At 36.7% G+C, this 23,731-nt stretch overlaps 1 protein-coding gene across 3 annotated transcripts in view; it reads left to right on the top strand.

Annotated features, from left to right (window-relative positions):
- Nucleotides 1-23,731, top strand: part of COL9A1 (collagen type IX alpha 1 chain) — a 61,934-nt gene that overhangs the window by 15,496 nt on the left and 22,707 nt on the right. For 2 of the 3 annotated variants that reach the window (XR_012054928.1, XM_030267386.4), the window contains exons 8-28: nt 547-621; nt 1,154-1,189; nt 1,299-1,361; nt 3,220-3,273; nt 3,872-3,907; nt 9,106-9,129; nt 9,460-9,513; nt 11,069-11,122; nt 12,740-12,772; nt 12,867-12,923; nt 13,617-13,670; nt 14,856-14,909; nt 17,166-17,219; nt 18,580-18,633; nt 19,306-19,359; nt 19,542-19,595; nt 19,707-19,760; nt 19,974-20,027; nt 21,113-21,157; nt 21,979-22,032; nt 22,130-22,183. Coding sequence is in view for 1 of the 3 variants with exons in the window: in XM_030267386.4 (XP_030123246.4) it covers nt 547-621; nt 1,154-1,189; nt 1,299-1,361; nt 3,220-3,273; nt 3,872-3,907; nt 9,106-9,129; nt 9,460-9,513; nt 11,069-11,122; nt 12,740-12,772; nt 12,867-12,923; nt 13,617-13,670; nt 14,856-14,909; nt 17,166-17,219; nt 18,580-18,633; nt 19,306-19,359; nt 19,542-19,595; nt 19,707-19,760; nt 19,974-20,027; nt 21,113-21,157; nt 21,979-22,032; nt 22,130-22,183 (1,071 nt within the window). In the remaining 2 variants the exon portion in view is untranslated. Of the gene's footprint in view, nt 1-546; nt 622-1,153; nt 1,190-1,298; nt 1,362-3,219; nt 3,274-3,871; nt 3,908-9,105; nt 9,130-9,459; nt 9,514-11,068; nt 11,123-12,739; nt 12,773-12,866; nt 12,924-13,616; nt 13,671-14,855; nt 14,915-17,165; nt 17,220-18,579; nt 18,634-19,305; nt 19,360-19,541; nt 19,596-19,706; nt 19,761-19,973; nt 20,028-21,112; nt 21,158-21,978; nt 22,033-22,129; nt 22,184-23,731 lie in introns of those variants that run through there. The other variant, XR_012054929.1, reaches the window with a different exon arrangement.

The raw sequence follows: 23,731 nt of genomic DNA, 5'->3' as shown, positions 1-23,731 counted from the left end.
CACAGGCTGGCGGCGCCTGCTACCTCCCCCCGGGAGCCCGGCGCTTTGAGAAAGTGCCTCTGTAGATGTTAATGTAATCCCGAGGAGCCAGGGGAAACTGCTGAGCCCGTCAGTGAAGCAGGGGTGTTTTAAATTTTCGTTGCTAGTATGAACTCTCAGGAAAACTATCTCCTTTGTGTTGGCAGAAAGAGTAATTAGTGTGGTGAATATCCGTGTTCGATTCGCAAAGATCAGTTACATTTCTGCCGCTCTGTCATTGCCGTGGGGCATTCAGATCCTGCTGCATGGGGAGTGGAGCCCACCTGCCTCTGGCAGCATTGTGGGCACAGGGAGGAGGGTTTAACACCTTTTCCATTTCTTTGGTGAGGGCAGTGTTGCCAGTCAAAATAGGATATAGGGCCTATGATATACACGGGGTGAGAATGCAGGTCCTTGTCACAGCTGTGGCCTCCTGACTAACCCATAGCCTCTAAATGTGCTGGTCCATGCAGAATGGCTCCATGGTTTGCCAGGCTCTAATTGCTCGTTTTTTTTACTCCTTGTCAGAGAGGTCCCCCTGGTCCACCAGGCCCCCCAGGTCCACCAGGGCCACCAGGAGTTCCCGGTATTGATGGCGTTGATGTAAGTGTTTCCCATACCCTGCATAGGAAGTAGGAAATGCTTTGAGCTGTATCTGCATTGTCTGACAGCCTGTGATCTTCAGGAGTTTGACTTTGTCTGCAGATACATGAAGGAATTGATGGGTCTCATGCTCTGTAGTGGGCTGGGGTGAGTGAGGGAAGCAGATATTCAGATTATTTTTGGCATAGAAAACTCAGGATTATTTATTTTGTGTAATCAACATCATATGCTGTGTTTATCTGCCATTTATGGGGTGTAAGGGTTTTATAAATCTAATCTCAAAAGGGATTACATACTAAATTATGATAAGGATTTGTGGCATTATCTCTGATAGGAGCTACTACATGTGTTCCCTTGATTACCGTCAGAAGTTTCTCTGATGATTTCTGTTATAGAAATTATGTGGATTTAATGTTTATTTTCTACAATAAGAGTTCAGGATTATTTCTGATAATCTGTAAATCAGTTATTTCCATGAAGGACCATAAAAGGTTCTTATTGTTTTAATACCTTTTTTTTCATATTTTGGTAGGGGGAGAGAGGCCCGAAGGGCCCCCCTGGTCCACCGGTAAGTGATTTCAGCTACTTTTCATTTGCTTCTGCTAGAGAAGAAATTTTGAGTTTTGTTTCTGCTACCCTCTGTGCAACATGCTTAACTGTCCATTTAAATCCTAAAGGGTCCAGATGGGGATGCAGGCAAACCAGGATCCCCTGGGTTGCCTGGAGAGCCGGGAGCTGATGTGAGTACACTTGATTTTCTATAATTTCTGTCTTTGTTTTTTTCAAGAATAAATAAACAAAGCATGAGGACTGTCAGTGCTGTCACCTGGCCCTGGAGAAGGCACTGGACAGTGGTCTCAGGGATGACTCATGCTGTGGCCTCTGGAAGCCGCCTCTGGTCGAAGGGCAGAGCTGCGAGGGCATGAGGAAGATCAGCTGATGCATCTTCCCATCCTGTTGAAAATAATAGAAAAGATTGAAGTTTCAGCATCATCTAGTGTTGATGGCCTGTTAGGTCATACCTCTTGAATAAATTTGTGGCTATAAAAATGCCTTCAAACATTTTTTGGACACTTCATATTTCTCTCTCTTGAGAGCACCATTAAAAAGCACTTCTTGTTATGAAGCAAAATTGTTGCATTAGTACTTAGATGTTATGCCAAGAGGTAGACAAGCTTATGTTTAATTTACAAAGCTTCTAAAACTTTAAAAATTTAAGATATCATAAATAAAGTTTATAGACCATAAAGCAGTGTGTTAGAGGGTATTGCAAATTATATAAATGAAAAAGCCTAGTAGCTATGTAAGGTTGCAATGCTGTAAGATGTTAATATTTAAGTTGCTTTTGGGAAGAGATTTAGTGGACATGGAGCTGGAAGAGTCTTTAATTAAACTTTCAAATTGTAAGAGGAAATGGGCTTTGTGAATGACATCTCATACCACTTCACATCTTCCTAAAAAAATACAGACCCACAACCCATGATCCCTATAAGCAGATCTCTAGAAGTCATTGCCTCACAATTTTCACTTAAGGCATAGTTTTATTTTCTTTGCCAAAAGTAACGGGAACACAATCACATGAAACAGAACACATTAAACTCCGCTCAGCTTTTGGCATCTGTTCACACTTGTATATTCCCTCATATTAGGTGATGAGTGAAAATGTAATGCTAGAGTACAGTCCTTTGAAATATTGAACCTTTTTTATTTTCACTTGAAGAAAAAAAAGGAGACCTTATTTTACTTCCACTGTGCATTCAACCTTTAATTGGTGTTTTAGATTTATAATACCTTCTGTGTTTAATTGGTGAGGAAGTTCTGACTTTTTAAATTGCATTTTATTTGAAAAATTATTTCAGTGTCAGGTTTAATAGACTGTAAAAAGGTACTGTACAGTAATTGCTTGTAATGATCGTGTAAGCTTTCAAAATCAAATTATCGGAACAATTGTGTGAACACTGAATTGCTGGAAGCATACCAAAAAAAGTGGAAGTGTACCAAAAAAATAAAAGTAATAGATAAATGTAAAAGAAAAACTCTTCTGGATATCAGGAAATTTCTAAACCATATAAGCTGACTATAAAATTGGAAACAAAAGGAAAAATAAGAAATCCAAATGAATTCCTGGTTATAATACCATGGTTAGTGTATAATTTTAGACAGATAGACAAGTTCAAAGGGTAAATTTAAATCCAGCCTGGCAGCTTTCTGGGTTTTTGTTTTATGTTGCTGTTGTCCATGAAACTTTTATTGGAAATGGACAACACTTAACAGTTTTTGTTTTTAACCTTGGCCGTGAAATAAATTCATCAATCTCCTATTAAGAGAGAGATTTAATTACTTGCTTTATTTAATTATGATGTAACTGAGTAATTGTTGAAGATACGTATCACAGGCACTGATGCTTATCACTACAAGCTAGCACTTTGAACTTGTGTAGTTCTATCTGTACATGTAAATAAATATTTGGATTGCAAGGCTTCTGCAGTTACTAATTTAATTTAATAGTCTCGTTTTTCTATGTTATATAATGTTTTTTGTTGTGATTAAGAAAAACACATAACCCTTGAATTAACATTGTATAACTCACTTCCAAAGGGATTCACAGGACCTGATGGCTCACGTGGAGCCCCAGGACCAAAAGGACAGAAGGTAGGAACAAAATTATTAATGAAGTGATGGATTTTTTTAAAGCAGCATTTTTGTTTGTCTCTATGTGACTAATAAGATGCTGCAGCCCATCTTACAATCCTGACATACCTATGGGATACACATGTACTGGGCCCTTTTCACGCAGCATGAAGAAGGTTCCGTTCTCACAGCCAGCAGTAAGGAATGGTGGCTGGCATTACATTGTTGACATTAAGGTTGAGCATCTTCAGTAAAGTTGAGGTCCCTTCCATCTTGTATTGCAATTGTGCCATCATAATCTGCAGTGTGAACCAGCCCAGTGAAACCTGCTTTCATCATAAATTAAACAAATTAAATATAAATCAGAAGTCAGAATAACAAGCATGTTTGAGTTTTAGGGGGTGGGGGAATAAAAGGCCAGAGGCTGTATCTTTTTAATACTGAGAAAGTCTTTCCTTTCCACCAACTGAAACCAGCATAGAATTAATGAATTGAATAATACATGCAGACTGTATCTACTAAATTATATCCTCCAAAAGGTGAGATAATATCTTCCTGTATATTGTTTACAAAACTTGATGCTAATGCTTCTTAAAAACTCATTTTTTATCCTTTAAAGGGGGAGCCAGGACAGCCAGGTGCTCGTGGACTTCCAGTAAGTAATGCATTTAGTATACAAAGAGGATTTTTACATCTTAAGTATTATTATGAAAGCTTCTTACCACTAAATGTAGTGAAGAAATGTAGTGAAGAAAAGAAAACTATTTCTGGGGTTTCAAAGAACTCATAAATTACTGACGTAGTACTTTAGGGAATCTTATTGTCTTTATATCTAAGTGTACAAATATTACTGAAAGGTTATGTTTGGTTTGTATGCTGTAGAAAAGAAAGGAGCATGTGTGATGGAGTCCCAAGTTTTGGACTTATAGCATTCTTTTCCATCTCTGTGAAAATGCTGTGGAGATGAGAGCCCATGTTCCATTTGCATATGGGAGTCTACAGTTATTCCTGTTTTCAGCCTCTTGCGATCTGTTTAAATGGCATCACTGAAGTGTAAATTCTGTGAGACTCCTTGTGCTATTTTGCAGTTCTGTATGAAAACAGGCCAAAATATCAGAAAGGACATGCAAAGAGTACTGTTCCGGTCAGCACAAAGATGGATATAACATCCGTTTTTAGGGGCTAAAAAATAATTGTAAATTTTAGGAGTTTTGCTGGTAAGAGAAATGAATGATGGTTGGCATGTAGGAATTTAGCTCAGGAAAAAACCTCAGGGAAGATGAGTAAATAACAAGATGATTTGAATAAATTATAATAAGAATGCATATAATTAAAATTTAATGAAAAATTAGATTTAATTTGGAGAAATTATTTAAATTAAATAGAAGAGGTATGGTATTCCAGTATAACACTTCTTGTGTATTTGTATTTTTGACCTTTTCCTATTAACTCTCATTAAATGTATATTTAACAATTATTTTGATAGTTGGCCAAAGAGAAAATGATAAAGTTATTCTTGAAGGTGTGACATTATAGACATGTTCAAATTCAAGATAAATCACTTGTGGATACTTTAATTTTCATGGATACTCATTCCACCCAAAAATTTGGAAAATAGGTCATATAATGGCTGGCTGGTCTGCAGGCTCAATATATGAGTTGAATTTAGTCACAGAAAATATCAGAATTGAGGTAGGTTCTAGGTAGACTGAAACCCCCTACATTTTTCTGTTAGAGGCTTAAGGTGGTTTTCTTTTTCTTCCTTTTTGTTTGTTTGTTTGTTTGTTTGTTTGCTTGTTTTTTCGTTTTTGATGTCGACTAGATGGAGAAATAATTTCTGGGTTGTATGCCACGCACATTACAATATCTAGATGCAAAGAAGAGGTAGTTAAACTCTGTCACGTGTTTTTGCTCAGATGATATAGGAAAAAATGATTGGAAGGATGAACCGCCTATCCTATAAGGAAAGGCAGAGAATATTGTGATTGTTCAGCCTAGAAAATACATGGCTTGGGTATGACCTAATTGCAGCCTTCCAGTACCTGAAGGGACCCTACAAGAGAGCTGGAGAGAGGGTTTTTAAAAGGGCATGTGGTGGCAGGACAAGGCGAAATGGCTTTAAACTGAAAGAGAGTAGATTTAGATTAGATACTAGGAGAAGTTCTTTGCTGTGGGGGTGCTTAGGCTCTGGAACAGGTTCCCCAGCTAAGATTTGGATGCTCCATTCTTGGAAGTCTTTAAGGCCAAGTTGGATGGCGCTCTGAGCACTCGGTCTAATGGAAAGTGTCCCTACTCATGGCAATTTGAACCAGGTGATCTTTAATCTCCCTTCCAAACCAAGCCATTCTGTAATTTTATGGTAGGAGAAAATGGGGAAATAAAACTGAATTACTGAAATACTTAGATAAAGTAGTGGGACATTTTAGCCTGTCAAAGAAAAACTAAATTAGGGAAAATGTACATAATTTTAGCTCACCTTTTACAGAAGAATGCAAGAATGATTAATCAAAGACCTTCCAGAGTAAGTGTGTGCATAGAACATGTGTAAAGAGGGTTAATCTCAATTTGGAGGTAGAGACGTTAATTTGGGAAAGCAGGAAACTGGACCAACTTGTCAAGGTAGAATGCTGATTCTTTTCAGAGCAGCAGGACTTTTGTCACCATATTTTGAGACTGTAAAAGCAATAAATCTGATAAGATTTTTGACCATTGTTCAAAGCTGAGTGATTTTGTTTGCCCTGAGGCTTTTAATCCTAAGGTGGTAATGCTTCAGTGAACCTCAGTAGGGATTGCCTTTGGAGTTGTTCTGCCTCTGCTTAATAAGCAAGTGAAGCTTGTATTTTCAGGTGAATCCACGGGAATATTTATAATGAGGAAAAGAGAATTCCAATTTATTTAAAAGAAGAGAAAATATGGATGTCAAGTAATGTCATTACCCTTCTACTTATTAAGATTTATCCTTAGGCCTCACTTGTTAGGAAGAAGCCTAGTGATTGATTTTGTAGCTCCATAGTTGTTAACCCATACATGCTGAGGCCATCTAGAGAGATTAATGCTCAAAATAAATCTCCTAGGAAAACATGTATAAATGCAATTTTCCCTCTGATGAATAGCTGTATTCCACTGAAGAAATTGTGCAGCTACTGGAAGATTCTCAAAATGGCCAGCACTGGTCATCTGACCTTTAGTGAGATTATACCTACTAAAAAAATCCACAGAAATGAAAAACCAAACCAACAAGAACAAACCCGACAACCCCACTACCTAAACAAACAAGAACCCCAACAGGGCCCACTTACTATAAAAACAAAACAAACAAAAAACCCAAGTAGAAATGGTAGTGCTGGAGTGCCATTGCTCTAATTTTCAGATTCAGAGACTTCTGGAGAAGCTCTTACTAGAAATGTAGCAAGCTGTTTAACCTTTGCACTTCTTTGGTTTGATCCATGAAAGCTCATTTACCAGAAACATAGTGAGCACAATTATGAATCTGCATACTGCCTACATGATTAATTGAGTGCTTAGATGTAATTATGCACTGCTTTGAATACTGTCAGTGGCTTTTTGCAAGTGGAGTAGTCCCTGGATAGTTATCCAAAGACTTCATTTTTCACAAAACCTCTTGTTTAAGTTATTAAAATGCTCAGTGCAAACAGAAAGTCAGAAGCCTCAGGTACAACACTAATTAGTTTTAAATTATTATCACTGTTTTTCATGCTCCTCTAGTGATATTTATCTGCCAAGTTAGGACTTCTGGGTATCTTCAAGAATGCATATTAAGGACAAAAATTTTTATATACAGCATTTGCTTCTCTGCTTCTTTCACCTTTTCTTCTCCAGAATGTACCCTGACAATGTTCAGTTATCATCCCCCTTTTTTTTTTTACATTTTTTCCTGCTTCATAATTTTGTTTTAATTGATTCTCTTTGTCTCATCTCTTTGGCAGATAATCTTTTAAAGGACAAGGTTAGAAAGTTCTTAGAATTCTTGTGATTAATTTAAGTAATATTTTTGTTCAAGTAATTTAAATATGCTGATGTCTCTCACCTGTCGTGGTAGATGGACCTGGGGCTGTTACATGAAGTACATGATTGCACTCTTCAGTCCATTGTCTCTTTTAGTTCCTCTAACTTTTCTATGAGCTGATATTTTGCTAGTGGTTTACACATGTGGCATATGGGGAGGACTGTGTGTATTTAGTGACAGAGAATTTGAAAATATTTTAAGGTCTACTAAAACACAGTGTCCAGCACAGGGTACACTTGCAAACGCCGGGCTCTTTGTGGTGGATGGCAGGGGTACTTACCTGATGACAGGGTAGGTGCCTCTGAGGCAGGGCATGGTGGACTCTGGGTTGCTGGCCAGGTCTGTGCGCTCCATGGATCAGATGAGCACCTCCATAGCACACAGCAAGCACCTGGGCATGCCAGGCTGCACTCTCACACTGTGTGGAGAGGCTTTCCCTTTAGGACACAGACAGAGGAAGGAACATGGGAGGCAGGTTGGGACAGGAACTGCTGAACTGCTCCGTTTATGTCCTTACTGATGATGGCCCTGGAGCTGCTCTCAGCTTTACAACTTGGTCTGCTTGTAGGGAGTTCATGGCCAGAAGGGTGGAGCAGCTGTGTGAGGAGGCATTGATTGCTGGGGGAGAGTCCCTGCTTTTTGCTAGGAAGGTGAAGACATGTAGTGGAGTGGCCAGAGGAGGGGACGGCCTTCTCCTGGGCCGCTGTGTGGGCTGGACTCAGTAGCTGCAGCTGCTTCTTTTGGTATCATTGACCTTCCCTGCCTCTGTTAGGGGGTGTGTTAGGAAGGGGTACTCCAATGAGACCTGCAAGCAGGTGGTTTCCTTCTTTTAGAGGCAGGGGATGTTATAACATTGAATATGTGATGCAGCGATAGTTTGATTTGTATAGTCAAATATAAATATGCATAATATGATGAATTGTAGCAACGAAGTGTGAAGCAATAGCAAAGGGATTATGTAGGTTATGCAAGCTTACTTTCTGTTGTGCATCAAATGGTTAAAATGGAATGATTCTGATGAATGCTTGAAATTTTCCTTGTGTTATACTGACTTTTCTAAACAGGTTTACAAATACAGCCCTGGATTGATAATCTGTGGCTTTTTTACTCACATTCAGCCCAGGTGTCTTATTATGTCAAATCTCCTGAATATTTAAGTATATTTGGGATTTTGTATTTTAGTATTTCATACATATCACCAACACTGTTCTCCATAAAATTTTCCATTGGCTTTAATAATGCAAGATGGAGGGATCTGTTTTCTTAGAGGGAGTATATCATCCAAATAGGCAGAAACACATTTGTATCTTGGACACTTCTTGTTAAAATGATTCAGAACAACACTGATGGAAAATGTAAACAGGAAAATTTTGGTGTTCTTTTTCATTACCAAAAACTGTAAGTTTAATGGATTTAGGCCTCAGGGAGCACTGTGGGAGAAAAAAGTTCACTTTTATTATGAATTCAAATGCACCTTTAGAAGGAAATTATTATAGCATAGATATCTTTATCATGATACTTGATAATTAGTTAAACACAAAGCCTTTAATGTCTTCATTCTCTTGTGGGAGTAAATATGTTTATAAATATGTGTAATGATAATGCAAGGCAAGTTAATCAGTAATTTAATATTCTCTACTGACACCGATTACCTAATAATAAAATTGATTTTTAACAGTAATTAAACAAGGTTTCAAAATGATTTGGCAGAATCAATGATTTTTACACCTTTTTTTTCCTGAAATACTCTGTTCTTGGAAAACAGCTTTACTAGCTTTGCAACCCTCCCCATATTTCTGATCTCTTTTTTTTTTCATATTTCACAGGGCAAAGGGCTTCTTGGACCACCTGTAAGTATCAATTTTACAAGTCATAAATATACTGTTCAATTGATCAATTTGAATATTTAATAAAGTTATTTTACTGTGATTAAAAGTAATTCAGTGAAAAAAAGAGATGGCTTTATCCTGATGTTCTGTGTCTCTTATGTATGTTTTCTTCAGCTATCCCTGAAGCTACAACACCCTAAGGTGTTGTGTAAGTCTATGGTATATGGGGCAAGAATGTTGGTGTCTGAAGGATGGCTTTTTGTTTGTGAAAATTACACGTTCTCAGTCCTTGGATGTTGGTTATATAGTTACTATATGGTATAAAAATATTATTTACCTTGGTTATTGCAGGGTCCAGCTGGTGCAGCAGGACTTCCCGGGGAAGTAGGTCTTGCTGGACCACCTGTAAGTACTACTGTATTTGCTGAAAATTCAGGTTTATTCAATTGCTAGAAGGTACTTAAAGAGAAAAATGGGCCATCTAAATATTTGGTCTATCATAGCATTTTCAAACTTTTTTTTTCCTCTGCAGTAATCACTGGTAGAAGAAGGATTATGTTTGAAGCTCATCAGAAATAAGAACAACACATAGCACAAAGTCAGGGCCACCTGTCACATTAGAATTAAATGTTTCAGAGTGTCCCATACTCTACATCTCTTATTCAAGGAAAGCTGAAATCAAAAAGCAGAAATACAGGAAATGAAAACTTTAACTACTTAAACTACTGATTTTCATTTGCATACCAGTGAACATGGCAATTCAGTATTTCCTCTCCATGTCACTTTAAGTGTGGCTCCATCAATTGACCTTACTGCTGAACTGTGCACTCAGTTTCACCACGCTTGCATTTTGAGACCACACTTTACTGAAATGGAAGCTGAAACCTATCGGTACTTTTCTACTTGAAATCTGAAATAGCATTAAAATTTTGTTTAATAAAACCTACTTTTAAATGCAAATATATAAATGAATTAAAAAAGAATATTAAAAACTGCAAATTTGCTTCAGAAGATGATCCATCTAGCTCACTGTCTTGTCTGTAGGAAGGGTAAGAATGAATACCAAGGGAAGTTGCAGGCTATTTATAAAATGGCATTTTTCTGTCATACTGTCACACATTCTGGCAGTTAGTTGGTAGTTCAGAGACTGTCTGAATAAGAAATTGCATCTGTTATGCCTTTTCAAAAGCTGCATGCGAACCTATCTCAATTAATGCAGTCAGTATCTGAAGCCATTTATATCCCAAGCCTTGATAATACGTTGTTACAATGAGTCTCACAATGTAATTATGGATTGCATGGAAAGGAATGGCTCTACAGCTCTCATGTTTTGAGATTTAATAATTTTTCTATATTAATCTTGTTTATTGCATTTATGACTTAATGAAATGTAAAAATTAATATTGAAATTACAATATTAAGTTAAAAGGTGGTCTCTGCCCAATTATTAAATCTAGTTTAATTACAAACCTTCAAAAAAATAATTTGCAGAGAGGTTCCACATTGTCTTTACTTATGAGAGCACTCAGCATCAAAATTTCACAAACAGGAAAAAATTCTAACTTGGTAAATTCCTCTTGTGCTCTGAAAAAGCACAAGAGGAATTTCTCCTCTGTCTACTTTTCCCAGTTGCTAGAATTCTTTTTGTTCATGTCTTAGTAGCAGTTATAGAGGAGGAGTGCATTGATAATCCTGTGGTCAGATGTTTCAGATTTCTAAAGCAGGCAAAAATGTTTTGGTTTTCTTGTAACTCCTATTCATAACATGGCTGCCATTCTAATGAAAAAAAAATAGTTTTCCCATTCTGTTCTGGGAGCCATGTTGTGGGTTAATGTTTTAACTTCCTACTCAGTCTGTCCTTCTGTAGCCACTTAATTTGTCACTGTAGCTGTGTGCTCTGATTATGTGACTGCTGGTTATTATTACTATCAATCAACTAAATTATTTTACCATTTTTAAGGGAGATCCAGGAAAAAGAGGGCCCCCAGGGCTACCAGGACCTCCAGGTCCTCCAGTAAGTGATATCTTTAATGTGTGCTTACATCTGAATTTTGTGTTGATGCTGCTTGAACAAAACTTCTCCCCAAGTTCTACAGCTGAATACTTTAGGATATCAGAAAGATTTTGATCTTCCAGTTAGAAAGCAAGTTTCCACTCTCGATGATTATAAAATGTAGTTTGAAATGCAAATTGTATAAGTTCTGTCATAATGCCTTCCCATTTCTGTAAACTGCAAATACACAGATTTTAAATTCCCCTGTGAATCATAACACTGTAAATGTAATCTTTGTTGGGTCTCGCTGGTATTACTTTAGTAGAGGCAGGCTTTTCTCTGTTAGGAGAAGAAAAGAATATTTGGCTCATGAGACAGATATACTCACTTCCAGGCGGGTTGAGTTCTGATGTCTTTCTTGCAATCAGATGTGCTACTTGCAAGGAATAAAAGAAAGTTTTACAGCAGTGCTTTGCCTCTCCAGGGGAACAGCTACCTTTGTTAACCTCTTGGGAGGAGGGATGTGTGTTATGCCTTTATCTTGTGGCAATTTACCTGCCCAGAGAAATAAAGTGGAGAGTTTGGCAGGCACATCTCAGTCTGGGGGCTGGGAAATGCAAACCACTGGGAAAGGCATTGTGCTGATATCTTTTTAAAAGCTGTACTATTCCTCTGCTGGGAACCTCCTCACCCCACTTTATAGGGTCATACCCTAAATACAGATGCTTTATTTATGCCATGTTTCTTGTTTTCAAGAAAGTTGCCAGAGAACTGGCAGCGGCATTTTAAAAAACATGAATAGTAAATTGGAGAAGAGTAGTTTAGAAACAAGTGGAATTGAACTCTCAACAGTGGCATATAGTGCTTCTATTCCTTAAAGTTCTGTCTGTTTTAGGTTTCTGAAGTGCCACAGTCCCACTCCAGTTGCTGACATTATGGGCCCAAATACTCCTGGCTTTTTAAAAATCTTTGTGCATATAGGAAGATAATTCTTTAAGGAGCTCATTCCTTAAACTTTCCTGTGCTTTTCTCTGAAAACAGTGTGATCCCTCCCACTGAGCTTCAGAGAATCCAGCTGCTGCTGTGAAATAATATTTCTCGCTGTTGTGCATCATAAACCTCCTGTTAGCTTCCATCAAGTATTTGATTTAATATGAGAAAAGGCCTTCCCCCACTGAGTGCATCTTATTGTACACTCATATCTAGTTAATTGCAACTGTCATCTACCAATACTTTTGGGAAAATTGCTTTCCCTATAAAAATAATTTTCTCTGTAAAGACCTGAATCTTTTGAATGGCACTAAGTTATTATAGAAATTGCCTTGGTTCCTGTAGGAAACTAATGGGGTTTGGACATATGTGTTCTATATTTAACAGAAAGTATATTCGAGGTAGTTTTAAAAGCAAGAGAAATATTTTGGGTTTTTTTTTGAAAAGTTGTTCTAAGTTATGGGATAGGACCTCTAGTCCTATAATAAAATCTTACAGTTAAGGTGCTTTTCATGTGAGAGATCCTTTGGTTGACTGTATTTCTCATTCCAGGTTTAGATGTTAGTTTTGTTTAATCATTGTGTTGCCTAATGTGTCATGTCTGGTTATTTCTGTATTACTGACTTCGATGAATTTAATTTAATTTAGGGAACGATTGGCCTGCAAGATGGTGACCTGTTGGTAAGATTATTGTCCATGTTTTTATTTCTTTTTAAGTAATCTCAGATAATCTTATAAGGCCTATGTGGTAATAACTATGTGAATGCTTTTCCAGTGTCCCAGTGCTTGTCCCCCTGGCCGTCCAGGACATGCTGGCTTAATGGGTATGAAGGTAAGAGAACATTTTTTCCAGTATTCCTTCCAGAGGTGATGTCTCAAGGTACTAGGTAGGGTAATTACTGACTTGAAAAAGGACACTGCACTGTTAATTGCAAAAAAGATTGCATCACTGTGCTTGCTTATTGTTGTTCAGCTCTTGACTGCCAAAATAACCTCTTGTTGTTGAAATCTCTTGCTACTCCTGTAATCTTCACTGTAAAATTTATGTGTGTTTCTGAGAGGATTAGAGTATGTGAAGGACTGCTTCATTCACTTCCTGGATCATTTGTGGTCTGATTCCAGAAACTCTAAATATTCCCTCAGATCCTTAATCTTTTTGACTTCTTTTTTTCTTCCTGGGAGACCTGTAACATACTAAATTGAAATTAACATGTTTTGAGTCTCATTTTAGCTAAGATTTTTTTTTAATATATATTCTTTGCTGGTTTCTAGAAATACTGTTGGCCTCAGGAAATTTTTATGGGATAACATAAGAAATACTTACCTGCCTAGAAATGCAGCCTTGTTAGATCCAGAAGCAGACACACTTCATATGTAATGTTTCCTAGACAGGTGAGGAAAGAGTAGTGAATCGGGTTTGAGAGGAAGCAGCAAGACAGCTCTCAGCAATCTATGTCTGTTTTAGAAAACTATATTTTAGTCTCTATATTTATTCATTTATTTTGGTTTTTTGTGTTTATTTTAGGGGCAAAAAGGTTCAAAAGGAGAGTCTGGTGAACCAGGAAAACAAGGTTATAAGGTAAAATAAAAAAAAGAGGAAAAAATCTGCTGGAGTTTTTATCAAACTAATAGTAATCTAGCCTCACTTTGAAAAACAGTATTATATTCTGTTATAATTATTAATAGTTTTAACAGAATGCATGAAGTGATACTACATATCATAGTGCTCCAGAGTAACCAATGGCACATCTCTGTTCTCTATTCACCTGTACTATGTATTTATTATGATGCACAAATCATTCTCCTCTTGCTTTTTATTTTGATTGTTCAATTTAATTATTATAGAACTTATGGGGAAAATTGAAGCTAAGTTTATTAATGAAAAATGTTTCAAATATTTAAATGCAGGATAATTCCCTTAATTTACCAAATTAGCTTCAGTATAGATGAATACTTAAATGAAGAATAAATATATTTGAGGGGGAAAGGGCATAGTGTAAGTTCATAAAGAGAGGCCAAATCTGATTCATCTTGAAAACTGAAATGTTAACTCTCTCAAGGTGTTTCATTTGAATTAAAATTTTTATATTACTACTTTAATATTGAAATAGTTATAAGAAATTTTCACATTTGCACTACCTTGGTTAATGCTTCAATGTTGTGGGAAAAAACATTAGAGAAAACTTTTTGCACTTTTAGTCTGGAAGAACAAGAAATAGAATCATAGAATATTTAGAGGTTGGGATAGACCTTATAGATCATCTAGTCCCAGCCCCTCTGCCATGTGCAGTGACACCTCCCACCAAACCAAGTTTCTCAAGACCTTATCCAGTTTGGCCTTGAACACTGCCAGGGTTGGGGCATCCACAACCCCTCTGGGCAACCTGTTCCAAGTGTCTCACTACCCTCACAGTAAAGAATTTCTTCCTACTATATAACATAAATTTCCCCTCTTGCAGTTTGTACCCTTTACTCCTTGTCGTGTTACTACTCCTGACAACATCCTAAAGACATTAATGTCAAGAAAAAATTGAATGAGAGATTACGGGTAAAACGTCATTACTTTTTATATTGAGGTTTCTTTAAAATTACCCCTTTGACCAATATTGAGTGTGTATCTGAATGAGTATCTGTCTGAGGAAGGGGTGTGACTTTATTTGGATTTCTTTCAGGACATGGTGTCAGAAAACATTCGCCTCATACAATGACAAAACAATATGCATGGTATGGATTGGCTACAGATGTATTCCTTCTGCTTTCCCAGGGTGAAGAAGGGGACCAAGGACCCAGTGGTGAAGTGGGAGCTCAAGGCCCTCCAGTAAAGTATTTCCTTTTAAAGTGTTACTAATTTTCTTCATAATGGCATCTTTTTTCCTTCTTATTGTAAGGAAACAGATATTACAAGACCTCCATGCACCTTTCTCTTTGTTCTGCCATATTGTCTATGAATCAAAGTAGAATTATTTAAGTCCCTCCAGAACCTACATTATTGCTTGGCACAAAGCTCCATATAGTTCTATAGAAAGGCTAACTTTAAAAACTATTTAATGTCCTAAATTTTGTGTTGTGCTTAGATTGTGAAAACAGTTGAATTTTTTTCCCTTCACCTTCCTTTTCATAATTTTGATGACTGTGAACTTCATTGTGTTTGAAACACAAACATCTGTGAAATTCAGACTTAGCTGAGATTTGAGGATGAAGTTTTTTGTCTTTTGGCTTGCACAAGAAGCATCCCTTAACCATAGCTAGTTATTTTCTTGTCCTGAATCATTGTGCTTTGTCCTAGCACATACAACTTCACCTTGTTCTCTGTGAGGAGCTCTTATGGTAACTGTGACTGAAAAGGACTAGGGAACAGAATAAAGGGGTCATTTTAAGTAGAGAAACAGGCATAACACCTTAATTTCTACAGTTTTATTTTCTGATGGAGTCTCATGCTTTTTTTCTTAAGTGTTAAAGTATTTATTTAATGTCATTGCTGTCCAGATTTGATGCTATACAGGAGCATACAGGAGCACATGAAATCTAAATGCTAAATTACAAAATTGTCTATGAACATAAACATATGACAACATAAACCTCTGGATTATGACTAGAAAAAGGTAAAGAATAGACTAAATAAAGGATTCCTTCTGATGCTTGGCCCTGAAAAGGTATCCCTGTGGCCCTGGTACAGACAAAGTACTTGTGTAAGAGGCAGCTTCTGTTGTCTGAAAGGCCTGTGGGGGCCAATTCATTTTACTTGGTTTGGTGAAGTTCTTCAATCACTGAAATGACACAGTAGAATTAAAAAAACAATTAAAGATTAACTTTCCTTTTTTTTTTAATGCATTACTCATAACCTTTGACTGTACACCAATTGCTCACCATACAAACTCTAAAATAATTGGTTTTTATTAAAATTTAGGATTCATAATATGCAAAAGGTGATATCATATAGATAATCTGTGTGAAAAAGGACAGACAATGCTTACAAGCACAGATGGAGAGCTTATAGACTGCTGTGTCTTCTTATCTGCTCCTTCCATAAATGAATGAAAGGGATCTCTACCACAGTACCTGCAATCCAAGCAATGTATTCCACTGACAAGATCTGCATGAAAGCCACCCTGGGAGAGGTGTTGTTTTTGATAAAATGTGTTGGATGCCACAGTGTGCCTACTTCCAGCTGCTCTCTTAGAAGCAGGATTAAACTGTGTTCATCTCCCTTGTGGGGCTGCTGTAGAGTCTGTTGCATTACCATGATTTTCCACACCTCTTAGGCTGACAAGGCTTCAAGTGTTCTGTGCAAGATTCCATCCAGCTTTGTGAGGAGCAAGTAGAGGCTGCCAATGTAAAATCTGCTCAAGGAGTGGGTTTGCCCAAGCTCTGGGGAAGTGCCTATGGTTGTTTCAATAACACAGCTGCAGGACAAGCATATTATGGCTGAGGGTTTGGTCTCTGCAGGGAGGAGACATCTCAGGCAGTGTCAGTCTCTTGGGAAGAGGAAGAGAGTGGAGCCAAATTTCCCACAAGACTGTTTTGAAGGGAAGTGATGACAGCTGTGATGATAGTTACGATACATGCTATTGCATTAGGATGTCTACTCAATTTAGCTTCTTGGTGGAAACATAAAATTAGCACTTGTACTCTCAAAAACCTAGCTCTTTTGCCTCTGAAACTCTGTAAAATCTCCTTAATCTGTCCAATCCCCCACTTAAAACAACTTAGCACTTTTGCAAATTTGGCCATCACATGTTCCTTTCACACACTCTGCAGGTGAAATGCTTCAACTCTGAGGTAACAAGAAGAAAAATCAGTGGCTTTTTTTTGTCCTTATGGTGTATTTGTGGTTTTATAATACAATTTGATAGTTCTGTTATTATTTTTAAAATTCTAAATTTAGTAAAATACCAAATTACCATATAAATTAAGAATTCTAATACAGCAGCAGTTGGATTTCTCCTTTAGTACTAAGAAAATAGTAAAATAATCGTAAAGAAAGGGTTTAGAACTCTTGAGTCTTCTGTCTGAAAAGTAGGACAGTTCTGATGAGAAGAATTAAGCATAATTTGAATATACTTTTCTATTTCAGGGCATTCTAGGTATCAGAGGTATAACTGGTATAATGGGACCTAAAGGTACCAAAGTGAGTATTAATCTTTCTTTCTATAAAATGGCCTGTATTAAGAAAAAAATGTAAAACTATGAATGTTTCAAAAGCTTATTTAAGCTTCTTCTTTATTTGCCCTGCATTTTCTCTCTCCTGTCAGCTGTATTTCCATAGCTACTGTACATCTTGTTAGGAAGAAAGGTAGCTCAGTCCTCTAATTGATGAAGCACATTAACTCTTTACTCCTTTCCCCCAGTCCTTGCATTTATGGTAGTTTTTCATGTATGCAAGTCTGTAGTTTGCGAGATAGCAAGTTATAACAATTATAAACTATAGCACATTTAAATTAAAGCTAAAACTTAAATACTGCCTCCTGTGATTTGTATCTTCCTAAAGCCTTTTACTTCCATCATCACTCCAGTTATTGTCAGGAGTTTTTATTGAGAGTTTATTCTTTTTCACATTCTTTCTTTGACATCTCTGTGTCTTAAATTGCTGTCAGTGGGATTAATATTTATGTGGGCTCTTACTTTGCTTGACAATTTTCCTTCTGTTTGTCTAATTGTTTCTGTCTGTTATTTCAAAGGTGGGTGCTACATTTCTAGTCTTGTGATCTTGTTAAATCTAGATACCAATAATTTCTGAAAGAAGTAGAACATAGCAATACTGCCATTGTCTCCTTCTCCAGAAGTCAAATCATGCAAATCTTGTGATCATCTTTCTTTGGAGACAACATCAAATTTCTCCTGATTATGAATCTTCTCATGAATGATCCTTCCTAAGATCTTGGACATGTTTGCTAAGCTATTGTTATCTTTGCTGTTCTGGTCTTTGTGTGTTCTAATTATTTGTAGTTATTTAGCTACATTTTCTGTAATGTTTTGTCTACTTGAAACATTTACTACATCTGTTTGTCTAAAGAGTTCCCTGTTCTCTCTAAATCTTTTTTAAAACAATTTTTTTTTCTACATTTACATTTATTTACAGGGTAGTGATTGCATTGTTTCCTTGAAACATGTGATAAAAATAGCAGCACTGCACTTGATTTCTCTGCATATTCTGATGCTATTCTATTATGTGGTGAAGGATATAGTATTATTTAAGAAGACACAGAGATTTTTTGAAGTAGCATGTGAGGGTCTACTTCCTATATTTTTTAGAGAATCATCTGAATGTTGTTTTTTGACTGATATTTTTTAATATTTAAATGTATTTGTTTTCATATCTCCATAAAAAATAAGATAAATGAAAAAAATTGATTGCCTTATTTAATTGGAGCTAAAAAGCCCTCTCATCTGTAGAGATTTTGTAGTTCCTAGCAAAGCAGGAGGACACTTAAGTTGTTAGTGCTCCAGCAGTTTGCTTTAATATCTTGTGTTATCTATTTGTTTTGTAGGGAGCTCGTGGTCTTGATGGTGATCCTGGTCCCCAAGGTCTTCCTGGTGCACCTGTAAGTAGAGTGTGGGTTATCCAAACTCTTTCCAGCTAGTGCAGCTTTGCAGCTGTGGATCAAAGAAGCCTCTGATTAATCCAATTCTATTGATTCCCCACAGGTGAATAAATGATAATACAGTGATATCAAGTCAGTAATGTCTTAATGCTCCCAAAGAATTTGAGGTAGATGAACCCATTTTAACTCCTTAGTGTGTTATGGTTTCCTCTTCCTACCGTGCATTAGGGTGGCTTGGAATTTTTCAGGTATCAAACTGCAACAAAACCCATACAGGGTGATTTGGGAAATTTTTGTAGGAGGTTTTTATTGTGTGTGTGTTTTATTTGTTTGGGATGTTTGGTCGGTTAGTTGTTTTTTTTTCTTATATTTTTCCTTGTTCTCTGCTTCCATAGCTGGAATTTTGTGCTTGTAGCTCTGTGTTAAACAAGTGCAACATCCTTTGCTTTGACACTCCTGAAATCTCAGGTGATGATGGCTTGAGCTCTGTTTTTTAAAATGTATCTGTCAACTGCAGTTTTAAAAAACCTGCATTTTTAAATATAGTGTGACTTTGAGTTGTTTACTTTCACTAAATGTGAATTGTACCTGTTAATTTTCTTAGCGTTTTAGCTAAAAAATACAAGGACGTTTATTCTGATATTAATTCTAAAATATTTTTTTTTTCTGTAGGGGGATCAAGGACAGAGAGGTCCACTAGGAGAGGCAGGTCCAAAGGGAGAAAGGGTGAGAACAGAAAAATTTTGACTCTTGTTGACTTGCAAACATTAGTTACTTAATAGCATATGAACAGTGTGTAACTGATACTCTCCAAACAATATGTATCTGAATGAGTATGCATTGATATTATTTTAATCTGCCATTTCATTGTCTTTAGCCTAATTTTTAAATATTGTTATTATTCTTAGGGTCCTCAAGGTACAAGAGGAATAAATGGCCTCCCTGGGACTAAAGGAGAGCCTGTATGTATATTTAATTTATTTATTTGCTTCATTCAGTTCTTCTTTGCATATTAGTGCTTAGGGAAAATATTTTCAAAACTTACAATGATTTTTTTTTTTTCTTTTTTCAAGGGTTTACCAGGAGTTGATGGCCGTGAAGGGATCCCTGGCATGCCTGGAGCTAAAGTAAGACACAATTGGCATGTTTATGAGCTTTGCTAGTTCCTTAGATTTGTTCATTAATTTGTGGCTGCTGCTCATGGCTTTATGCACATTATTAGGGTAATTGAATTAACATTTTTATACTACAGATCCAAAAGTATGTCAGCTCTGTGTTCCAGAAATAAAATTATCCATCATGCTTGATTTGCATAAATTACAACTTAAAATATTTTACAGGGCGAACCAGGAAAACCTGGAGCTCCAGGTGATACAGGGCTCCAGGGGTTGCCAGTAAGTATCAAGCATTTTACCTTTGAAAGGTAGGCTCAGTTCAAATCATACAAAGGCTGTGTATTGGTTGATTTGACTCTGATGTTGGAGTAATTCTAGTGAAAATCAAAGCAAAAGGCTCAGGGGAGAGTATGCATAACGCAAGGGGAAATTCTGCTTTGTGTATGCAAAACCTTTGCACAGCAGTCTAGATCCCCTTAGGATGCCATTGTGGGGAACTTGGCCTCACAAAACGTTTGTGGCCAGGATGTGACTCTTTTCGTGTTTCTCCTACCTGAGACCCTGTGGACCCTATGGTGTGACCCCATAATTAGGGCTGGTCTCATTGTACTGACTAGGGCCCAGCTATTCCCAAACTGAGCAGGAAAAGCTGAGCTGCTGGTCTGACATACTTTCCATGAACAATCATCCTTTGATATTCTGCTGGCTCAGAACATCTGGAATGCATCACACTCATGAGTGGGTTGGAGGTCTCCAGTGTATTCCCTGTGGGGAACTTACAGGGAATCGCTGGTGCTTTATGGGCTCTTTCAGAAGGTAATCCTCGTGCATTAACTAAATTTGAAAACTGTACCAATTGTCAAAAGTTAAAGGAAACCTCTTTAAAACACTTTGCTATGGGAGTAATTGCTGTGAAGAACAGTGATGGAGATGTTTTAAAACATAACTGGACATAGATTTGTAATACTAAGTGAACTCTAAAGCTTGGAATACAATTTAATAAAAGCATACTTGCTATGAGCTGTTGCAGAGAAGTGGGGAGGGAATGAAAAATGTCCAAAGGTAAAACTTAGCACCTCTAGTCTCAGCATACTGGGACAAGCATGAATTTCTAGTCTAGGACAGAAAAAATCTCAACTCCTTACTTATCTATGCTCCTTTTGCAATTTATGAAGTAAGAATAATACTCCTTATCTGTTACTTTGTAAGCAGAATGAATTCTTGGTCCCTTATTGAGTAAAAGTGTTATAATATAAAATAAATGGATTAGAAATACTCAAACATGAGAAAGATTTTTTTTTTTTTTTTAAACACCATTTCCAATGACCTTAACAACAAATAAATGTAAATATTTTTTCTTTCAGGGTTTCCCAGGCTCTCCAGGTATGAAAGGCATTCCTGGCCCAAAGGTAAAATGTCTTGAGTATTTTCTTTCTTATCTTAAGCACAAATAAAATGCTAAAATATCTAAAGTATTCAATGAAATTGTACTAACCTTCTCTTGTGTTAAGAGACAAACCTTGGGCTGAAGAAATTAAATACAGTTTTTATTCAGCTTTGGCCTGTACATTTTCATGATTCTTTACATGATTCTTTCATGCTGCATTACGTGGTTTTCATTATTCTAGGCATTAAATAATACCTGAGAAAGGCCATTTCCTTTTAAATTTGTGGAAATCATTGCTAGAGGAAGATTTTTATGTGCCTTCCTGACTACATCTTGAAATGAATCTTGTGATAAGAATAGGATTTATAGCCACCCTTAGCTGATTCAGTCACAGGGGTTGTTATCTCTATTTGGATAGCACCAAATTGCTGCATCAATTCCAATTTAGTTTAAAAAATTGTATGATTGAGACCATGGAATGTTTCGGACAATGATGTTTGAGTTTAGCTGTAAGCAATTGAAAAAGAAAACTAGACTGAGACATGACTTTTGTCTGAAATTACATGGAATGGTATTGCCTTGTCTGATTTGAAAGCGGCAATCAAATCTATTTAGGATTTGCCAGCACATAGACAGCAAAGGAACTGAAATCTGATTTTTGAAAAATTAGATAGAAGGGTTTAGTCAAAGTTAAAAGAACACCAAAGATAAGGCAGAAGATAAAAAACTAACACAGGTTGATTTTGTTTATACCATATTGCTTTACTTATTTTATTTTTTTTCTTTTAAAATGGAAGAGCAAATAATTGGCTTGGCTAATATTTTTCATCTTCTGTCCAACAGGGTAATAGAGGTCCTCCTGGGGTGCCAGGGTTAATGGGAAATCCTGGTAAACAGGTAAAACCATTACTCTAATGAAAAAGATCTAGAAAAATGTGTAAAAAAAAAATCACTTTTCAAATCTGTTGCATTTCAAATTTGTTCCCCAAAACAGGGTCAACAGGGCCCAGAGGGAGAAGCAGGTCCAACAGGACCCCGGGGACCACCAGTAAGTATGGAGTAAATTTCTAATTGAAAACATGTAAAATTGCAATGTCTCAAGATAGGGTTATTGAATCTATAACCACAAGGTAAAATTATTATTTATCATAAGTTCTAATTTTTGAGGTAAATACCAGTATTTACCTTCAGTACCGAGAGGATGTGCATCATCATATAGAGAAATACAGTATTATATATGTCCACTAGTGTCCTATGATTTGTTTTGGTGACAAGTTAAATTTTTAACCTCTGTTTATATTCTTTTTGTCTTTGTATTTAAATATGCTGAGTAAAAGCCAAAACAGAGGGAATAAGTGTGATTTGTGACAAAAAGCTGGAAACAAATTCTGTTCTTCCACTGCAACAGTCTGGTTGGCACTATTAACATAGATAGTGGTAAGAAGAATAGCACTTATCTTTCATTGGAAACACTGCTGTTGTAATTTCTTTCCCTGGAGATTTTCCTCAACACTAGAAAGATTTGGAAGACTGGAAAAATTGCTTCTGGGTGGGTAGCTTGCTGCAGGAAAGAAATCTGCTAAGAAAAGTGAACTGATGGTATTTGTTAAGGCTCAGTTTTGAGGACAAAGAGCAACTGGATGCGGAGAGTGCTGGGTACTGCTTTCTGATTCTCTCTAGAGGGGACCTGACATGGTTTGAAGCTGCATAAGGCTGGTCTAATTTCCCTTTGCTGTTAATCCTTCTGGATGGAGAGGGATGAGAGGATCAGTGATTTGAAGAAAATTTTCATGCACAAATATTCACTCTGATTACATTAACCAGGCTTCAAGCTCTGTAAGCAATTGCTTTTCCAGGCTTCCCTCTTGCCACTGATACTCTGGGGATGATTTTCTGGAATTTTCTGAGCTTCTGCTATAATACAATGACACAAGTTTTGCTCATGCAGTTGTAGAGTTATTCTCATACAAGGTTTAGTGAGGTACTGTCTGTGATATATTTATAAGGGTCAGGTATGTCTTCTCTGAATTATCTCCTAAACACACACTAGCAGTCAGCCAAGTAACAGATTCTATTTTCTTCTGATTTTCTTTTTCTGTGGTTTATACTATCAGGTGCTAGATGCATTAATTCATGAGATCACATTTATTTTGGACAGTCTTTGCATTGCTGCTGTCCACAGCTGCCTAAGGATGATACAGAAAGGGGATTATCAGGGCATTTACTAGGATGGAATACCAGTATCTTCAGCCTCTCAAACACCCAACTTGCAAACAGGTTTTTGTTTTTGTCTTTATTTTTGTTCTTTGTATTTAAAAGTGTTGGATACACTCAAAAAGGTTTTCAGCCCTGTTCTTAAGCTGATACTGTACACTTGTGACAGAAACAAGAATTATAATTGAATCAGACCAAAGTAATTGCCCACTCTGATAATGCACTGTAATCTGCTGAACTATTCTTTTAATCCTTTCAATGTGAACATGAATTTACAAAATCAGCAGTCCGTAGAACAGGGGTTGACACTCAAGGTTAATTATTAGTAACCCTGTAGATGAACAGAAATACTTAAAGCAGATTAAATACAGTGATTTTTCTT

Source organism: Taeniopygia guttata, chromosome 3, assembly GCF_048771995.1.
Source record: "Taeniopygia guttata chromosome 3, bTaeGut7.mat, whole genome shotgun sequence".
Lineage (NCBI taxonomy): Eukaryota > Metazoa > Chordata > Aves > Passeriformes > Estrildidae > Taeniopygia > Taeniopygia guttata.
The sequence above is the reverse complement of the archived record's forward strand: the minus strand, read 5'-3'. Positions and strand labels throughout refer to the sequence as shown.